At 40.1% G+C, this 16084-nt stretch overlaps 1 protein-coding gene across 1 annotated transcript in view; it reads left to right on the forward strand.

Annotated features, from left to right (window-relative positions):
- Nucleotides 1-15560, forward strand: part of LOC120797535 (retinal guanylyl cyclase 2-like) — a 29815-nt gene extending 14255 nt beyond the window's left edge. The window contains exons 12-23 of the mRNA XM_040141270.1: nucleotides 78-254; nucleotides 764-917; nucleotides 1310-1453; nucleotides 1542-1690; nucleotides 1865-2028; nucleotides 2580-2703; nucleotides 2782-2850; nucleotides 7728-7902; nucleotides 9635-9733; nucleotides 9918-10003; nucleotides 10356-10441; nucleotides 14008-15560. Of these exons, the coding sequence (XP_039997204.1) occupies nucleotides 78-254; nucleotides 764-917; nucleotides 1310-1453; nucleotides 1542-1690; nucleotides 1865-2028; nucleotides 2580-2703; nucleotides 2782-2850; nucleotides 7728-7902; nucleotides 9635-9733; nucleotides 9918-10003; nucleotides 10356-10441; nucleotides 14008-14095 (1515 nt within the window). The 3' untranslated portion in view covers nucleotides 14096-15560. The remainder of the gene's footprint in view (nucleotides 1-77; nucleotides 255-763; nucleotides 918-1309; nucleotides 1454-1541; nucleotides 1691-1864; nucleotides 2029-2579; nucleotides 2704-2781; nucleotides 2851-7727; nucleotides 7903-9634; nucleotides 9734-9917; nucleotides 10004-10355; nucleotides 10442-14007) is intronic.
- Nucleotides 15561-16084: the final 524 nt, after the last annotated feature.

A 16084-nucleotide genomic window follows, 5' to 3' on the forward strand; every position in this document is an offset into this window, starting at 1 on the left:
CTCCTGAGTCACAGGAGGTATGTTGACAGTATACAGATGAATATTTTAAAATTCTATACTTTTTGTCTCCTGTCCAGTTGCGGGAGATGCGACATGAGAACCTGAACCTGTACCTGGGTCTGTTTCTGGACTTGGGGATCTTTGCTCTGGTGGTTGAACACTGTCCTCGAGGAAGTCTGGCCGACCTGCTGGCTGACAGCAACATGAGGCTGGACTGGATGTTCAAGTCCTCCCTGCTCATGGACCTCATCAAAGTATTGCTGAGATACTATTACTACTACTGATAACAATAATCATTAAAATAATAATAAAACTATCTTTTTAAAAAAAACAACTTTGATACTAAAAATATCTCGATAATAAAAGTATCTTGATAACAAAACTATGGTGATAAAACCTGCAGGTATTTATTCATGTTTACATTTTGTGGTTGGGGGTCTGAGTGTTGGCATGGCATAGTCTTAGTCTAGTTTCTCAGGTGATCCTTTAATCCTCTGTGAGCCAACTTCCTGTCCCACTGTCAATGTTAAAAATGTCTGAGCTTCAGTCAGCAGGCCTCTCAAAGAGATTACATCTTAAATTGATGATACACTTCTTTAATCATACACTTACCACCCAGTCTTTACAAAAAAAACAGAGTTCTAAGTTTTATTTGTGTGATGTTCTATTTCTGCCAGTTGCTTAATTTTTCAGTTTCTATTCCCTGATTCAAGGTTTAACTCTGTATTTAATGATAATAAATAGCTTTTTGTGTATGTTTCAGGGGATGAAGTACCTTCATCTACGAGGTTTGAGTCATGGTCGACTGAAGTCTACAAACTGTTTAGTTGATGGACGTTTTGTTCTGAAAATCACGGACTATGGCCTTCCCATGATCCTTCACTCTCAGAGCCTCAGCCTTCCTGAGGACCCACAAGGTAAAAACATTTAAATATGGTCAAGATGTTGCTCAGAGGTTTTATATGTGTGTATCTCAGAGTTTTTTTTCTCAGAGTTTTTATCTCAGTTTGTCATCTCAGAGTTTTTAGTCTCAGAATTTCTGTGTTACAATGAGAGACAGACACTGTGTCTGTCTGTCATTGTAATCTCAAAAACATGTTTTAAAAACATGAAACATGATTCTCAAAAACACGAAGCCAAAGGATTATTTCTGCTTTTTATATGGACGGAAAATTAAAAAAAAAAACATGATCGCATTGAAACAAGAATTTAGATCAGACGCCCAAGAGTTCACATACAGGTCTGTCTGTCCACCTGTCTCTCTCTGCCTGTCTCTCTCTCTGTCTGCCTCTCCACCTGTCTCTCTCAGAGCTGCTTTGGGTGGCTCCGGAGCTTTTGAGGAATCCGGTCCGAGGAGGCTCATTTGCTGGAGACGTCTTCAGTTTCTCTATCATCATACAGGAAGTGATCTCACGAACGCTGCCATATTCCATGATGGACATGCCTGCCCATGGTGAGCAGTTTGCCCCCCTGTCTATCTGTCTGACCAACTGTCTGACCACATTTCTGTCTGACCACCTGTCTCTCTACTTGTCTGTTAGAGATCGTGGAACGTCTAAAGAAGCCCCCTCCTCTCTGCAGACCGGTTGTTTCAGTGGATGAAGCTCCAGCCGAGTGTCTCAGTCTGATGAACGACTGTTGGAATGAAGATCCTAGCAGGAGGCCAAGCTTTGACGACATTTTCAAACAGGTTAGACAAGCTGCCACCTCCTCATGTGAGGAATTGCAGAATAAAAAACAAATCTCGGTGTGTTTTACTTGAAATCTTATTTAAAATTTCTCAACTCTTCAGACATGTATTTGCTGATTTTTCCTGAACTCCTCATAATATCTGTCTTGTGTTTTTCTGTTTGTATGTTTGCAGTTTCGGGGCATTAACAGAGGGAAGAGGGCAAACATCATTGACTCCATGTTGCGGATGTTGGAGCAGTACAGTTCAAACCTGGAGGATCTGATCAGAGAAAGAACAGACGAACTAGAAGTTGAGAGAAACAAGACAGAGAAACTGGTCGGACAGCTTCTGCCTAAGTAAGACATATTTCATTTAAAACAAAAATAATAAAGTACAGGTTACAGGTACAGCAGCAATACCCGGTAGCTGTGAGGTGAAGTGAAGTCCATCAGTCATAACTCAGTCAGATCTGAACAGTGACATTAAGCACATATTGATATCATTCAGTGTGACTTTAACTTCATGAAGATATCATTGTCTCCAATGTCCATCCAGAAAAACCTCCAGAAATCCACTTAGAACTCAGAGAAAAAAGAGGCTGCAGAACATCATTCAGAATCATCATATTTTTAAGTTTTCTTCACTATCACAGTAACCCAGGGATTGTTGTCTGTACATCCATGGGTACACTGCAAACAGGAGCTGATCACAGCTGATTCAGTGGATTTTTAATGGGACAATTTGACTAAAAGGAAAAAATGTAGGTTAAAAAATGTGACTGAAAGTTAATATCAGTACCAAATATCAAATCAGCACAACACAGAGGCTCTGGAGCAGAAGACTGACCGATGGATGTATATGTAGGGTTATTATTCACTCTCCAAATCTGGTTCATGGTGTGTTTCAGGTCTGTGGCCCAGGCTCTGAAGAAAGGAAAGCCAGTTCAACCTGAACATTACTCAGACTCCACTCTTTACTTCAGTGACATTGTTGGATTTACGACCATCTCAGCTCTCAGTGATCCAATCGAGGTACAAACTGTTCTAATATCTGCTGATATTCTACATCCTTCCTTTACTGTTAAACTAAAACTGTGTATGTGCCTGCAGGTGGTCGACCTGCTGAATGACCTTTACACCATGTTTGATGCCATTATTGCTACTCATGATGTCTACAAGGTAAAGAATTCCTCACCTCCACACACACTTATCCCCACTTATTAAACCCAGCTAAACTTTCACCTCTAAATGTTAGATTCATCTTTTAACATCAACAATGATTGTAGGAACCTATATGCAGTTTATTGTTGTTTGACTAATTACATTAGTCAAGTTCATACGTAAAACAACAGTGATGGAAATGGTTCATTTAAGAAAGAAAGGAAGGAATATTTACAGTATTTACAGGTTGATGTATTTACAGTTCATTTTTACAGTAATACAATAAATTGTTTGGTTCCTTGCCCTTAATATGTATGTGAATAATTGAAAATGTATAAAATCTCATTTATATTACATTTGTAATATTTGGGAATAAGTGACTATGATCATGGCATCCTAGTGACTGTGCATGTTTAACTGCCTTTTGATACTACTGTCAGAAGTGAGGTGGGATTGTAATCTGTGGACAGTCAGGCAAGCGAGATTGGAGTCAGTTTTTTGACCTGTCTCGTTCCGTCTTGTTTAGTTTAATAACTTTGGAAATGGACAATTGTTCTTTACCAATTTCTTTTTTGTGTTGAAGTAAACAGTTCAACTTAACCAAGTGGTTCTTTGGATTTTTTGAAGTGGACAAGCTGTAAGTTGTATTTTGAATTGCTAATTGCTAATTGAAGCTGGCCCCAAGATACGGCAGTGCAGTGTGTGTGTGTGTGTGTGTGTGTGTGTGTGTGTGTGTGTGTGTGTGTGTGTGTGATGGTCTTATGATCAAAAGAACTTTGTTTGGCTGAATGACGAAGTACAATGTAGTTTATGTGTAAAGCACATTTTATGGTGCTTTGACATTTTTACTACTTAAGTGTGGAAAATTTTGCTTGATATGGTTGAACAAGACAGTTAAAAAAAAACAGTAAAAATGTCTGGGCTGTATAAGAACACAAATCCAGACACGCAGGTACAAGCAATCCCAGCTAACTAACATGGTGAAGCAAATTGAGCAATTAATGGAAGATGATGCCAATGTCAACACTGTTAGATGTTTCCATCAAGAATTTGCTAATCTGAATTCTGGTTTGCAACGATTCATGGCTGAGGATGAACTTTTGGATAATCAAAATAAATAGTTTGATCCTAAAAATAAATCAATGAACAATTTCTTCTGAAGAATGGATGAAAGACGTCATTGAATGAATTGAGCAGGCTAGAAAGTGACAAGATAGCCCTAACCCTAACCCTAGACAAGATAGGTAGGTCTACATCATCAAAATTGACCACTAAATGTCCAAGTAGACCCAGATCACAAAGAGGACGCGTGCTGTCACCATCTTCCTCAGTCAGAATAAATTCAGAAATGGAGCATGCATCATTAACGGTAAAGGCTGCAGCTTTAAATGAGAAGTTGGCCATAGAAAAGGAAGAAGCACATTGGAAAGCAACATAAAGATGCAAAGAGGCTCAACCTTGAGCAGAAGAAAAAATGAAGAGAGGGCAGTTTACCTTTGCATTTTTCCTCACAGGCTGCTTCAAGACCATAAAAGATATTAGCTACATGTAAAACTTGGCCAACACAGCTAACATGAAGGCATTGGCTAACGAGCTTCCATGCAAACTCAAAGAAACTTGGTGAAAGTATGCCTGTGACCTACCAGAAAACACAAAGAAAAGACTAAAGTTTAAGGATTTTGTTGACTTTAACAACAAGCAAGTTAGATATATATTACATTCACTTAATGGCAGCATAAAAGAAACAACCACAAGCATGAGAGACTAAGTCTGACATAAATCAAGACCACAATATGCTGAGATGCTCAAACCAAAGAAAGTATTTGCAACAGCCATTGTCCTCCCTGGCTCCAAAAACAAAGTCAAGACCGAAAATGACAAACAACCAACATTAAAAACACAAACTGTCTCTATTGCAAAGAAGAGCCTCACAGAAGCCTCACAGTCTGCTGAATACTCAAGAGCAAACCACATAAAGAAAAACATTTTTTTTCGAGAAGCAAAGTTTGTTTTGCATCTGTGTTTCACGTATTTGAAACACGGTCATGAGTACCTGCTGCAAAGAGAAAGTTCAGTGTCAAGAATGCTCTCGACTGCCAAACGTTCCCAAGGCAATGGAGCCAGTACAAGTGGTCAACAGTTTGGACAATGGACCATGAGCTGTGAGAACAATATTAAGATGGACAGTAAATGGACCACTCAGAGGTAAAAGCTATTTAATGGAGACAAACAAATTTACAGATGTCACTGATGTCAAATCGAATCTCATAAGCCAAGCTAGAAGAGTTACGACAACTTCAGTTCAAGCAGGACTTTCCTGATGCTGGACAAAACAAAGACACCGAAATATCCACAGGTGATCACCAGCTTATAAACATGATCTTTCAATTTTCAAAATTTGTGGATGGTCAGTCATTACAGTGTGTATCCTCTGGTGAGGAGCAAGTAGTTGTGCAAGCCAAACAACAGATCATTTGCAGAGCGACATGCGCTGAACTTGCGGAAAAGATTCTTTATAGATGAAGGCTGTGTGCTGAAGATTGAGAGTACTGAACTGAACAGCTGAGAGGCAAACATAGTATCTGCCACACCAAAGAGTCAGACATCCAGTCAAGCAAAAACTGCGTGCTGTCTTTCACTGTGGAGCAATCTTTTAAGGAACATCACTGAACCAACAGTTCTTGCAGGGACTGGACCTAACAAGCTCTTAGAAGCAGCAGAAGTATAGCTGGGACGAAGACCTGCCAGATAATGTTGGTAAGGAAAAAAGTGGATCTCCAGTTTGCAATAGCTTGAGAAATTTAGAGTTTCAGATGGGTCGAGCAGAGCAAAGCAGCTGGTACAGCAGCCTTTGCACAGCTACATCACTTCACCGATGCGAGCAAAGATGCCTGCGGAACAACAAGCTACCTAGTGCTGTGCACTGCAACTGGTGAAGCTCAGTCCACCCAGATGATGGCAAAGGCAAGGGTCACACACATACTAAGAATGGAACTGACCACAGCCATGGTAGCAATCACAATAGACAAGAGCTTGAACTGGGACTTTTTGACTCTATCTTTTGGATGGATAGCACGGCTGTGCCTAAGTATTTGTTCATGAGAGCACAAGTTTCAAGACTTTTGATGCTAACAGACCCTCAGCAATCCTGGAGCACTCTCAGACTTCACAGTGGAGATATGTCAATATCATTCTGAATCCCACTGACCAAGTCTCAAGAGGACACAACGTTTCTTTAAAACGGAAAGTTGGCTTTCAGGACCAAGTTTCTTGGTTTGTGCACAAGACCAGTGGCCCAAGAATGCACATCCTGGCATGCTGGACATTGGCGACCCAGAGGTAAAAAGAGTTCTTTTCTGAGTGTGACACCTTTAAAAGAAACTGCACGCAACTGCTGGCAAGAATCTCCTGGCGGATCTACCAAAATGCAAGGTCCTGCCTAATGACACTCCATTCACATGATATGGTGTCAACTACTGAAGCACATTCCTGATGAAAAGAGGAAGAGGGCAAGTAAAGACATATGGTGTCATCTTTACATTTCTCACCATATGAGCCGTGCATTTAGAAGTTGCGTCTTCACTTGACACTGATTCGTGTTTCAAAGCAATTAGACGATTCCTTGCTAGAGGAGGACAAGTCAAAGAGATGTACTCAGATAATGGAACCAAATTCAGGTTGGCTGACAGTTAGTTGAAAAAATTGATCAAAGAATGGAAGACAAACTAGATCATGAAAAACTTGCATAGAAGGGTGTCCAAGGCCACTTCAATCCTCAAGTAGGCTCTCACCATGGAAGAAGCTGGGAGCGGCTAATCCGCTCAGTGAGAAAAATTCTGAACATCACAGTGAAGGAACAACATTCGGATGAAAAACTGTGTGAAGTAGAGGCCATCATAAACAGCAGGCCCATCACAAAAGCATCTTCAGACCTCAATGATTTACAGGCCTTAATGCCCAACCACCTGGTGTTATTCAAGGTCAAGCCTGAGTTTCCACCAGAAGCATTCAATAAGGATGACCAATATGCTGACCACAGATGAAGACAAGTCCACTACCTTGCGGACGTATTCTGGAAATGCTGTTGCAAACAATACCTCATGCAGCTTCAAGGATGTCAGAATGGTCCAAGACTGGAGGAGACTTACGTGTTGATGATGTGGTGCTGATTGTGGATGACACGTCACCCAGAAATTCATGGCCACTTGGAAGCATTGTGGAGATTTTTCCTGACAAGAAAGGCCTTGTTCGTCAGGTGAAAGTCAAGACCAAGTATTTACAAGTATTTACAGTATTTACAAGTTGATGTATTTACACTTCATATTTACAGTAATGAAATAAGTTAGTTGTTTGATTCCTTACCCTTAAAATGTGTGTGGATAATTGAAAATTTATATCACATTTGTAATATTTAGGAATAGGTGACAATGATCGTAGCTTTCTAGTGACTGTGTATTTGTAATTGCCTTTTGATACTCTAGTGATAAGTCAGGTGGGGTTGTAATCTGTGGACAGTCAGGCAAGCGAAGAGTGGAGCCACACAGTTTTTTTTTTTTACCTCTCTCACACTCTTTTCTTTAGTTTATTAACTTTGTAAATGGACAGTTGTTTTGTGCCTGTTATTTTTTGGTGTCAAAGTAAACAGTTCAACTTTACCGAGTTGGCCTGTTGATTAGGACGAGGGGAGCATCAAGCTAAAGCTCCATTCATTGGAAACCTACAATGATGATATTATAAAACCAAGAAGACCAAATCAATCTCCTTGTGAGATTAACATTTTTATGTTGTTCATCCTCCTGATTGACTGAACATCAATAAACAAAATAATAATAACTTATAACGTAGATGTGTCCATCTGACTGCTGTGAACTGTTTTGTGTGTATTTTGTTTGCAGGTCGAAACAATTGGAGATGCCTACATGGTGGCTTCAGGTGTTCCCAACAGAAATGGGAATCGACACGCAGCTGAAGTGGCCAACATGTCTCTGGACATCCTGCACTCGATAGGAGCCTTTAAGATCAAACACATGCCCGAGATTAAAGTTAAAATTCGCATCGGACTGCACTCAGGTATGCACACACACACACACACACACACACACACACACACACACACACACACACACACACACACACACACACACACACCATGTACACACACACACTCACATGTACATGTGGGTACACAACTATGAGGGATGAAAAGGGTCAGATGTGTATATGTATGGGCATCTGTGTGTGATTAGTACAACTCAGCCATGCAGAAACATTGGACTCCTAACACACAGGCGTGTGTGTGGCATGTCATCTGTGTTTGCATGTTTGCATCCCAGTGCAGCAGTAGTGTGTGTGTGTGTGACTCATGTGTGACTTGTTGTTTGTGTTTTTTTTTAACCTTTACTTACTTTATTTAAGTGGTAAAAAAGGATGGTCAGTAAAATCATTTGCATTGATGAAAAAAAAAATCCTTCAGTTCATTTCATCAATCATCCTGCAGGCAGCAGGCAGCATAGCAGGAAATGATACTGATATGTTGAGAGAGCCGAGTGCAGTGCCAGCCTGCCCTACCACATGGCCGTTTCACTCACTGTATGTATAATTTTTGTAAAATGAAAAAATGACACCAGGCTCTATATATATATAACCATATAGACATCTAAGCATAAGTAGAGTAGTATATCGATATTCTTTATTTTTTTTTAGTTAAAGTTAGTTACATCATCATCTTCTCATTCTTCTTTTTTTTTTTTTTTTTTTTATCTCATTTCATATTTTTTTTTTCCTTTTGCAGTGCAAATGCTGTTGTGTAACATTCATAAACTAATAACTAAATTATATGCAAAAAGTGCAAGAGTGAGATATTTTTATTAAAATAAAATATCATATCATATCATAAACATAAACAGTTTCATTATTATTGTAGTAACCTGATGGAAAATCATACATACATACATAAAAATTAAAATGAAGCCACATAAATGATGAAAACAGATAAAACAACAATAATAATTCATACTAGGCTGTTAATATGGTCTAGGGGGGGGGAACTATTTATAGGATGAATGAGGAATGCCCTTTTAGTGTGTTTTTGGTGGTTGTAGTCCATTGTGGGTGGTGCTGACGTGGTTGGTGTGTGATCCGAGGGGCATGCATCGCATATATTTTGGGTTAAGTAGTGTAAATTAAGAAGGAGGGACATCACAATTTTTTCAGCAGGAAAAGGACATGTAGGTCTTGAGTGAGAGAGGTGGGGTATTTCAAGTGGTTGAAACACAAGGAAATTGAAATTACAAGTACAACGCACACTTGGGTACACGCATACACACACGGGTATACGCAGGTACATATTCGGGTACACTCATACACACAGAGACACACACACTCTCGGGTACACACACACACACACACAAACACACACACACACACACACACACACACACACACACACACACACACACACACACACAAGCACATACCTGTTGTCGGCCCGTGATTGGACAGACTACCAAAATTAAGGACAATTAAATTGTGCTCATATTTGGACAGAACCTACTCTATGAAGCCATTAAAACTGTGTGTTGTTTCTCAGGTAAGTGCTTTCTAAACCATGACGAGTCTGAACCTACAGACAGCCCGCCTCTCAGATGAAATAGTTTGAAATAGTTATAGAGTAGCGATAGTGATGAAAACCTTCTCCATCTCAGAAGAGTTGGGTTAAAAAAAAGCTTAAATTTCTCAAAGTTGATGACTAGACATGTGACTGTACCTGCTACTCTTTCGGCACTTGTGTCTCTGTCTTCAGGTCCAGTGGTAGCAGGTGTGGTTGGTCTCACAATGCCCAGATATTGTCTGTTTGGAGACACAGTGACCACGGCCTCGCACATGGAAGCCACTGGACTGCGTATGTAAAAATAAAATCATGGATTTCTTAACAGAAATTCTCCAGGAAATGACATCAAACTGTCTGATCTGAGTTCAATATTTCTTTTCAGTTGATATTTGAATGATGGCTGGGTCAAGATCAATAACTGATATTTAATAATCATTATGTGTTGTAATGTACGATTGTGTGTGTTTGTCTCCAGCCTACAGGATCCACATCAGTCTGAGTACAGTGAAGGTCCTGACCAGTCTGAAACTGGGATATCACATAGACACCAGGAAGGCACAGGTACGCTGACCTGCTCTGATATTTTTATTCAGACCTAGCAGATGATAGTTGTATTTAACACAACACTTTTATTACATTACATATTTAAATAATTTTCTTTCATCAAACTATATGTCAGTTTATGGTGTAAAGAGAAAAGAAGTTTACAAAAGGGCGCATGGAAATATTAGGGATAATTAAAAAAATTATTTTAGTCATTCCATCCTAACAAAATATCAGTGCTGACTTTCCAAACTTTTCATTGTTTTAACTGTAGAACTAAAGTGGAAGAATCAGGCGTCTAGTGTCCCGAATGGGGTCCAGACTTGTAGTGTGACAGCCATGATATAGAAGGTGGTTTTTTTTTTTGTAGGTGAAGGGCTCTGAGGACACATATTGGCTGATTGGTCGAGATGGTTTCACTAAACCTCTTCCTGTTCCTCCAGACCTCACTGGAGGGTAAGAACTCACTCACATGTAAATACATTGTAAATAATGACTAAAAATTAATATTATGATGATAATCGTTAAGGTTTGAACTCACATTGTGACTTCATCAGATGATGAATCTTATTTGGGATGTAATGACTAATGGGACTAAGTTGGACCTGGTCTGTTTCAGTTTGGGTCAGGTGTTCTGTTCCAGTAAGGGTCAGGTGTACTGGGTCTGATCCAAAGTCTTATTAAATGACCTGTATGTCTCTGTGGAATCACACACTGTAGCTTGTGATTGGTAAAACATTGGTAAAATAGTCTATCCTCCACCGGCCAAAATATCTTCATTCTGTCTGTCAGTAATATTCTCTGACGTTCCCTGAAGAAACACGTCTATGGATTAAAATTAGTACAATCCACTGAGAATGAGACAAGAAGCAATGCTCGGTCTGCCGTCCTTTTACTAGCACCCTGGTTCATGTATTTTCAAAGCACAAAAATCATCAGCTGTGTGTGCATGTGTGTGGTGTAAGGCTTGTCTCCCTCCACAGTAAAAAACATAAAATTAATACAAACAGCCTGTGTGTACAACGGAGATTTAAGCTAGCATGAAGATGAACTCCTCAGAAAAATATCAGACTCACATATGAAACTGGTTGAAAACTAAGGACAGACCGGTCAAACCTCAACAAAGCTTTTATAGTGTCAAAGCTGGTGCAGGCAGGGTAACTAGAACACAGGAAATAGGACCCAAATGCAGATGCCGAGTTAGAGCTATGCAGTTCAGTGATTTGTTATAAACAAAGAGGAACAAAACAAAAACCAGTCTATACATACTTCAGGGAATTCATTTCAAAATGAAAAAGGAAATAACTACACAGAGTCCAGGAGAGAAGTCACACAGAGGGGCAGATTGTGACACATAGAATGAACAAGACTTAACAAAGAACTAAATACCGCCATTAAACAGTGTTTGTTCATATCACAAGAACAACTCTGTTCAACTTCGTTGTGAGGAGAGTCACTTGACACAACTTCCTTTACAGCCAGAAAAAGCCTTAACCCGTGGTGCAGGTATTGGTCTGCATACATACACTGGCCAAATCCTTATGTACACACACAAAAACATGCACACACACATACACGCGCATGCACACACACACGGCAACACACATATCAGGAGATGATGAAGCAAAGGAAATGTGTACATAAAAATTCAGCCACTCCTCCACAAATCACCACCTTAACTTGGTGGAGGGGTTTGTGTGTGTCAGTAATCCTGGAGCTGTATTGTAGGGAGCATCAGCCCATTTTAGGGTCTCCCAAGGCAAATTGGTCCCAGGGCAGAGGCCAGACTAAGAGTGATTCAAAGTTACCTTACCCGGGGGGCTCAACTCCATGCATAGCACTGGCTCTGGAACCAAACTCCTGGAGAGAGGATGGGCTCGATCCTTTTCTGGAGTAAAAAGGGCCAAGTGGGTATGGGGATACTCAAGAGCCCCCGTCTGTGCGCCGGAGAACAAGAGGGTCACTTCAATGCGACTGCAAGTCGCAAAGAGAGAGGTTCTAACTGTTGTTTGTGCCTACGGACCTAACAGCAGTTCTGAGAGTATCCAGCCTTCTTGGAGTCTGTGGGTGGGATCTTTGAAAGGGCACCACCTGGGGACTCTGTTCTTCTTCTGGGGGAATTCATCAGTCATAGGGGTAACAATGGAGAAACCTGGAGGGGGTTGATTGTGAGGAATGGCCTGCCTGATCTGAACTTGAATGCTGTTTTGTTGTTGGAGGGTGAACTGGGAACGTCTGGCAGAGGCCCCTCTCTGTTGGATCTTTAACTCCCTCCTCTGCAAGAATTTTTCACACATCAAGGGTAGGATGGGGACACAGAATCTGAATGGGCCATGTTCAAAGCCTCCATTGTGGACGCAGCTGTTAGGGGTTGTGGTCAGAAAGTCGTCAGTGCCTTTCTTCTCAGCAACCTGAGAACCAGCAAGTGGACATCGGTGGTGAGGGAAGCCATCAAGCTGAAGAAGGAGGCCTTCTTCAGCTGGCCCAGGCGTCTTCTGAAGCATCAGGTAGGTACTAGCTGGCCAGATAGACAGCAGCTGCAACTTTCTTTTGGCCTCATGGAAGTTCTGGGAAACCATCCGGCATCTCAGAAAGGGAAAGCAAGGCTTTATACTCTGCAGGAAGTCAAACATATTTTCATTGGGTGTTGGCCTTTGCCAGGGTTTTCCTTTGTCACCAATCCTGTTTGTGATCTTCATGGATAGGATTTCAAGGTACTGGGCTCAGCCTTAGAGATAGGGTAATGAGCTCTGACATCTGAGGGGAGCTCGGAGTAGAGCCGCTGTTCCTTTGCATCAAAAGGAGCCAGTTGAATTGGTTCGGGCATCTGATTAAGATGCCTTTTGGGTGCCTTCCGTTGGAGTTCTTCGAGGGAGGTCCAACTGGTAGGAGACCCCTGAGTAGACCCAGAACATTTTGGAGAGATTATATATATGTCATCTGGCCTGGGAACACCTCGGGATCCCCCAGGAGGGAGCTCGAAGACGTTGCTTGGGACAGAGACATCTGGAATGCCTTTCTTAATCTGCTGCCACCACAACCCGATTCAGATAAGTTGCAGAAAACGGATGGATGGATGGAATTCAGCCATATTAACCTGTTACACAGGCAGCACACTGACACTTATTAAACGGTAAACTAACATAATGTTATGAGATTCAGTGGATGTGGCTCTAACACTGACGTAATTGTGTGCTGATATTGGAACGTATGAGTTAGTTTAGGATTTATGTCGACAGTCAAACATCTAAATCTTTATCAAGATGTCAACCAAAGAAATATCACTACGTCATCTAACATTTTAGCTTTTCCTTTCAAGACAAACCCAGACAGTGAACAGTATTTTGGTGAATAAGTTTCTGAATGATTTGCTACTCTGCAGTGGAGAGAAAAGGGTAGCTGTGCTAATTCTAATGCTAATGCTAGGAGTTTAGGAGAACTGGATTTACTAAGGAGAGTCAATGTATCGTTTTACTGCAGAGAACAATCACGTGGATACTGTGCCAACAAGTAAAAAGCTATAAACATGGTAACTGTACACAAAGATGATAACAGCGGCAACCAATGTAATTGTATACAAAAGTTAGATGACAGCGACCTCCAGAACTGGTTCAGGGTGTCATGTGGTGGATTAACTCAGTCTGAGGTTTCTGCTCCTTCAGAGACTCTTAGAGACTGGAACATCTTTGTGTTGGTTTGTCCAGTCTTTGGAGGTTTCAGCTGGTCTGCAGGTTTGTCCTGAGCTTTAGTGAAATGCGATCCATTAGACTGAGGTCATGTGATGCAGGTGGTCAATCAGACACATTTCTGTTTGTGATAATATAAATATAAATATAAAATATGAAGAATTGTTTTGTCTGAATACTTAAGATCAACATTTAATTTGTTTGAAACTAAATAAAATAAATAAAATCTCACAGCTGAAGGCCAAAGATTTAACCTTTAAAAACATCAGAGTTCACTAGGTTTGTGTGTCTCTCTCTCTAACCTGTCTCTCTGTCTAACCTGTCTCTCTCTCTCAGGGCTAGTAACCATGGTATCAGTCTGGATGAGATTCCAGTTGAGAGACGACAAAAGTTTCTGGACCGACAGAAGAAGATAAAGAAATGATGCTAACACACACACATGCACATTAAAATACACATACATGTATGCACATTTTTAACTAGTACAATCTCATCAATTAACGCTTAGACCAGATACACACACAAACACAGTTTAATAACACATACACACTACCATGAGGACTGTGCTTTAAAGGACATTTTATAAGCTGGTGACACATTTTCAGCCATTTTGTATCAAACTGATGGAATCGAGACATCCAGAAAATTTTTAAATGCTTTGAAATCTGAATGGAGTTCTGAACAGACAACTAATATCTGTAGGGACATGGATTTCTGAGGACCCTTAGCTTTGATCACTGGTGACTAACATCCCTTCAGGTTTATTTTGAACCAGTCATTTCTTTGCCTCATCATGGGTCTGATACATTATACTGCAAAAAAAAAAAAAATCTAAAGGAGAATGTAAATAAATCCATTACTGACACTATCCTATAGCTGTACGTACACAATCCACCACAGTGTTAAAGGACAATTTTCATGTATTTATTTCCCATAAATGTGTCCACTGTGGTTCTGTGGGTTGTCCTAATTTTGTAGAGACTCAGAGAAATTTCGCAAGAACAGCATATATTGGAGCGAGGTGTGTGAGCCTCCTAAAGCTTTCCACATAAACCTGCTGTTTGCATGAATCATTTCAAACATTCGTCTCTGAGTCAAACACAAGGTATCCTCCTGATCCTGGTCAGGTCACCTGCAGACCTATTCACCCTGCAGAGTTTGAGTTTCCTGAGAAGACAGTATAACCGCAGTGAAAGTCAGCCTTACACGTGGAAACAAACTATAGGGGCAGATACGTGTTGTTCTGTCCTCATTTCTCTGAGTCTCTACAAAGTTAGAATGACACAAAGAGCCACAGTGTACACATTTATGTGAAATATGACAAGTAATTCTTAAAGGCACTGCATTCTGGGTAAGGCTTCTGACTCCTCCTGTGATACTGTTAAAGAGTGAACAAATGAGTGAACAAGCAAGTGAATGAATGAAAGGTAATCTTTTATCAGGATCTACAGTCATCCCTATCTTTTACCCACTGGAGCTGCAGTGATCAGTTTTTGATGATCAATAAGCAGTTTTGCTGACATTGTGGGCTGTGATGTAATTTATTGATTGATCAGTTTTGTCAGTCACATGATGAAAGTGTGTTTGTCATTAGTTTGTTTTTTCTTAAGTAATAAAATGTCATAAATCTGTTCAGTCATATATTTTTATTACTGAAGAAAAAAGTTTAGGAACAAAATAATAAAATGTAAAAATACATGATATGATGATACATGATGTCTAACTGGATATCGGCTCAATGTTATATTAAAATCTATCAAGGCACGTGTTTTGTTTTAAAGTTATTATTGGTCCAATAAATAAAGTGTAAATCAAAGGTCATGTAAGAAGTTAGGATCTATGGGAAGAATGATTAATAATCTTTTTTGTCTCTGTCACTGTTTGCTGTAAGATACCAGAAATAAACAATGGATTTAATTTTATTTATTCCTGGATCCTGATTGTTATTGCTGTTCAGACATCATCTTTCTGTCATGTTTCCAGTAAATTGGGGTTTGGGTTTAGGGGGTTAGGGTTAGGGGTTAGGGTTAGGGGTTAGGGTTAAAGAAGAAGAAATAGGGTTAGGTTAAAGAAAGGTTAGAAGAAGTTAAAGAAGAAGAAGAAGAAGTTAAAGAAGAAGAAATAGGTTAGGTTAGGTTAGAAGAAGGTTAGGTTAGGCTAGGGTTAGGTTAGGTTAGGGGTTAGGTTGTGTTAGGTTAGGTTAGGGTTAGGTTAGGTTAGAAGAAGTTAGGTTAGGTTAGGTTAGGGTTAGGCTAGGTTAGGGTTAGGCTAGGTTAGGAAGAAGAGGTTAGGGTTAGGTTAAAGAAGAAGTTAGGTTAGGTTAGGTTAAAGAAGAAGAAGAAAATAGGTTAGGTTAAAGAAGAAGAAGAAGCCAAGAAGAAGAAGAAGAAGAAGAAGGCTAGGTTAGGCTAGG

The sequence above is a fragment of the Xiphias gladius genome, chromosome 12 (genome assembly GCF_016859285.1).
Source record: "Xiphias gladius isolate SHS-SW01 ecotype Sanya breed wild chromosome 12, ASM1685928v1, whole genome shotgun sequence".
Classification (NCBI taxonomy): domain Eukaryota; kingdom Metazoa; phylum Chordata; class Actinopteri; order Istiophoriformes; family Xiphiidae; genus Xiphias; species Xiphias gladius.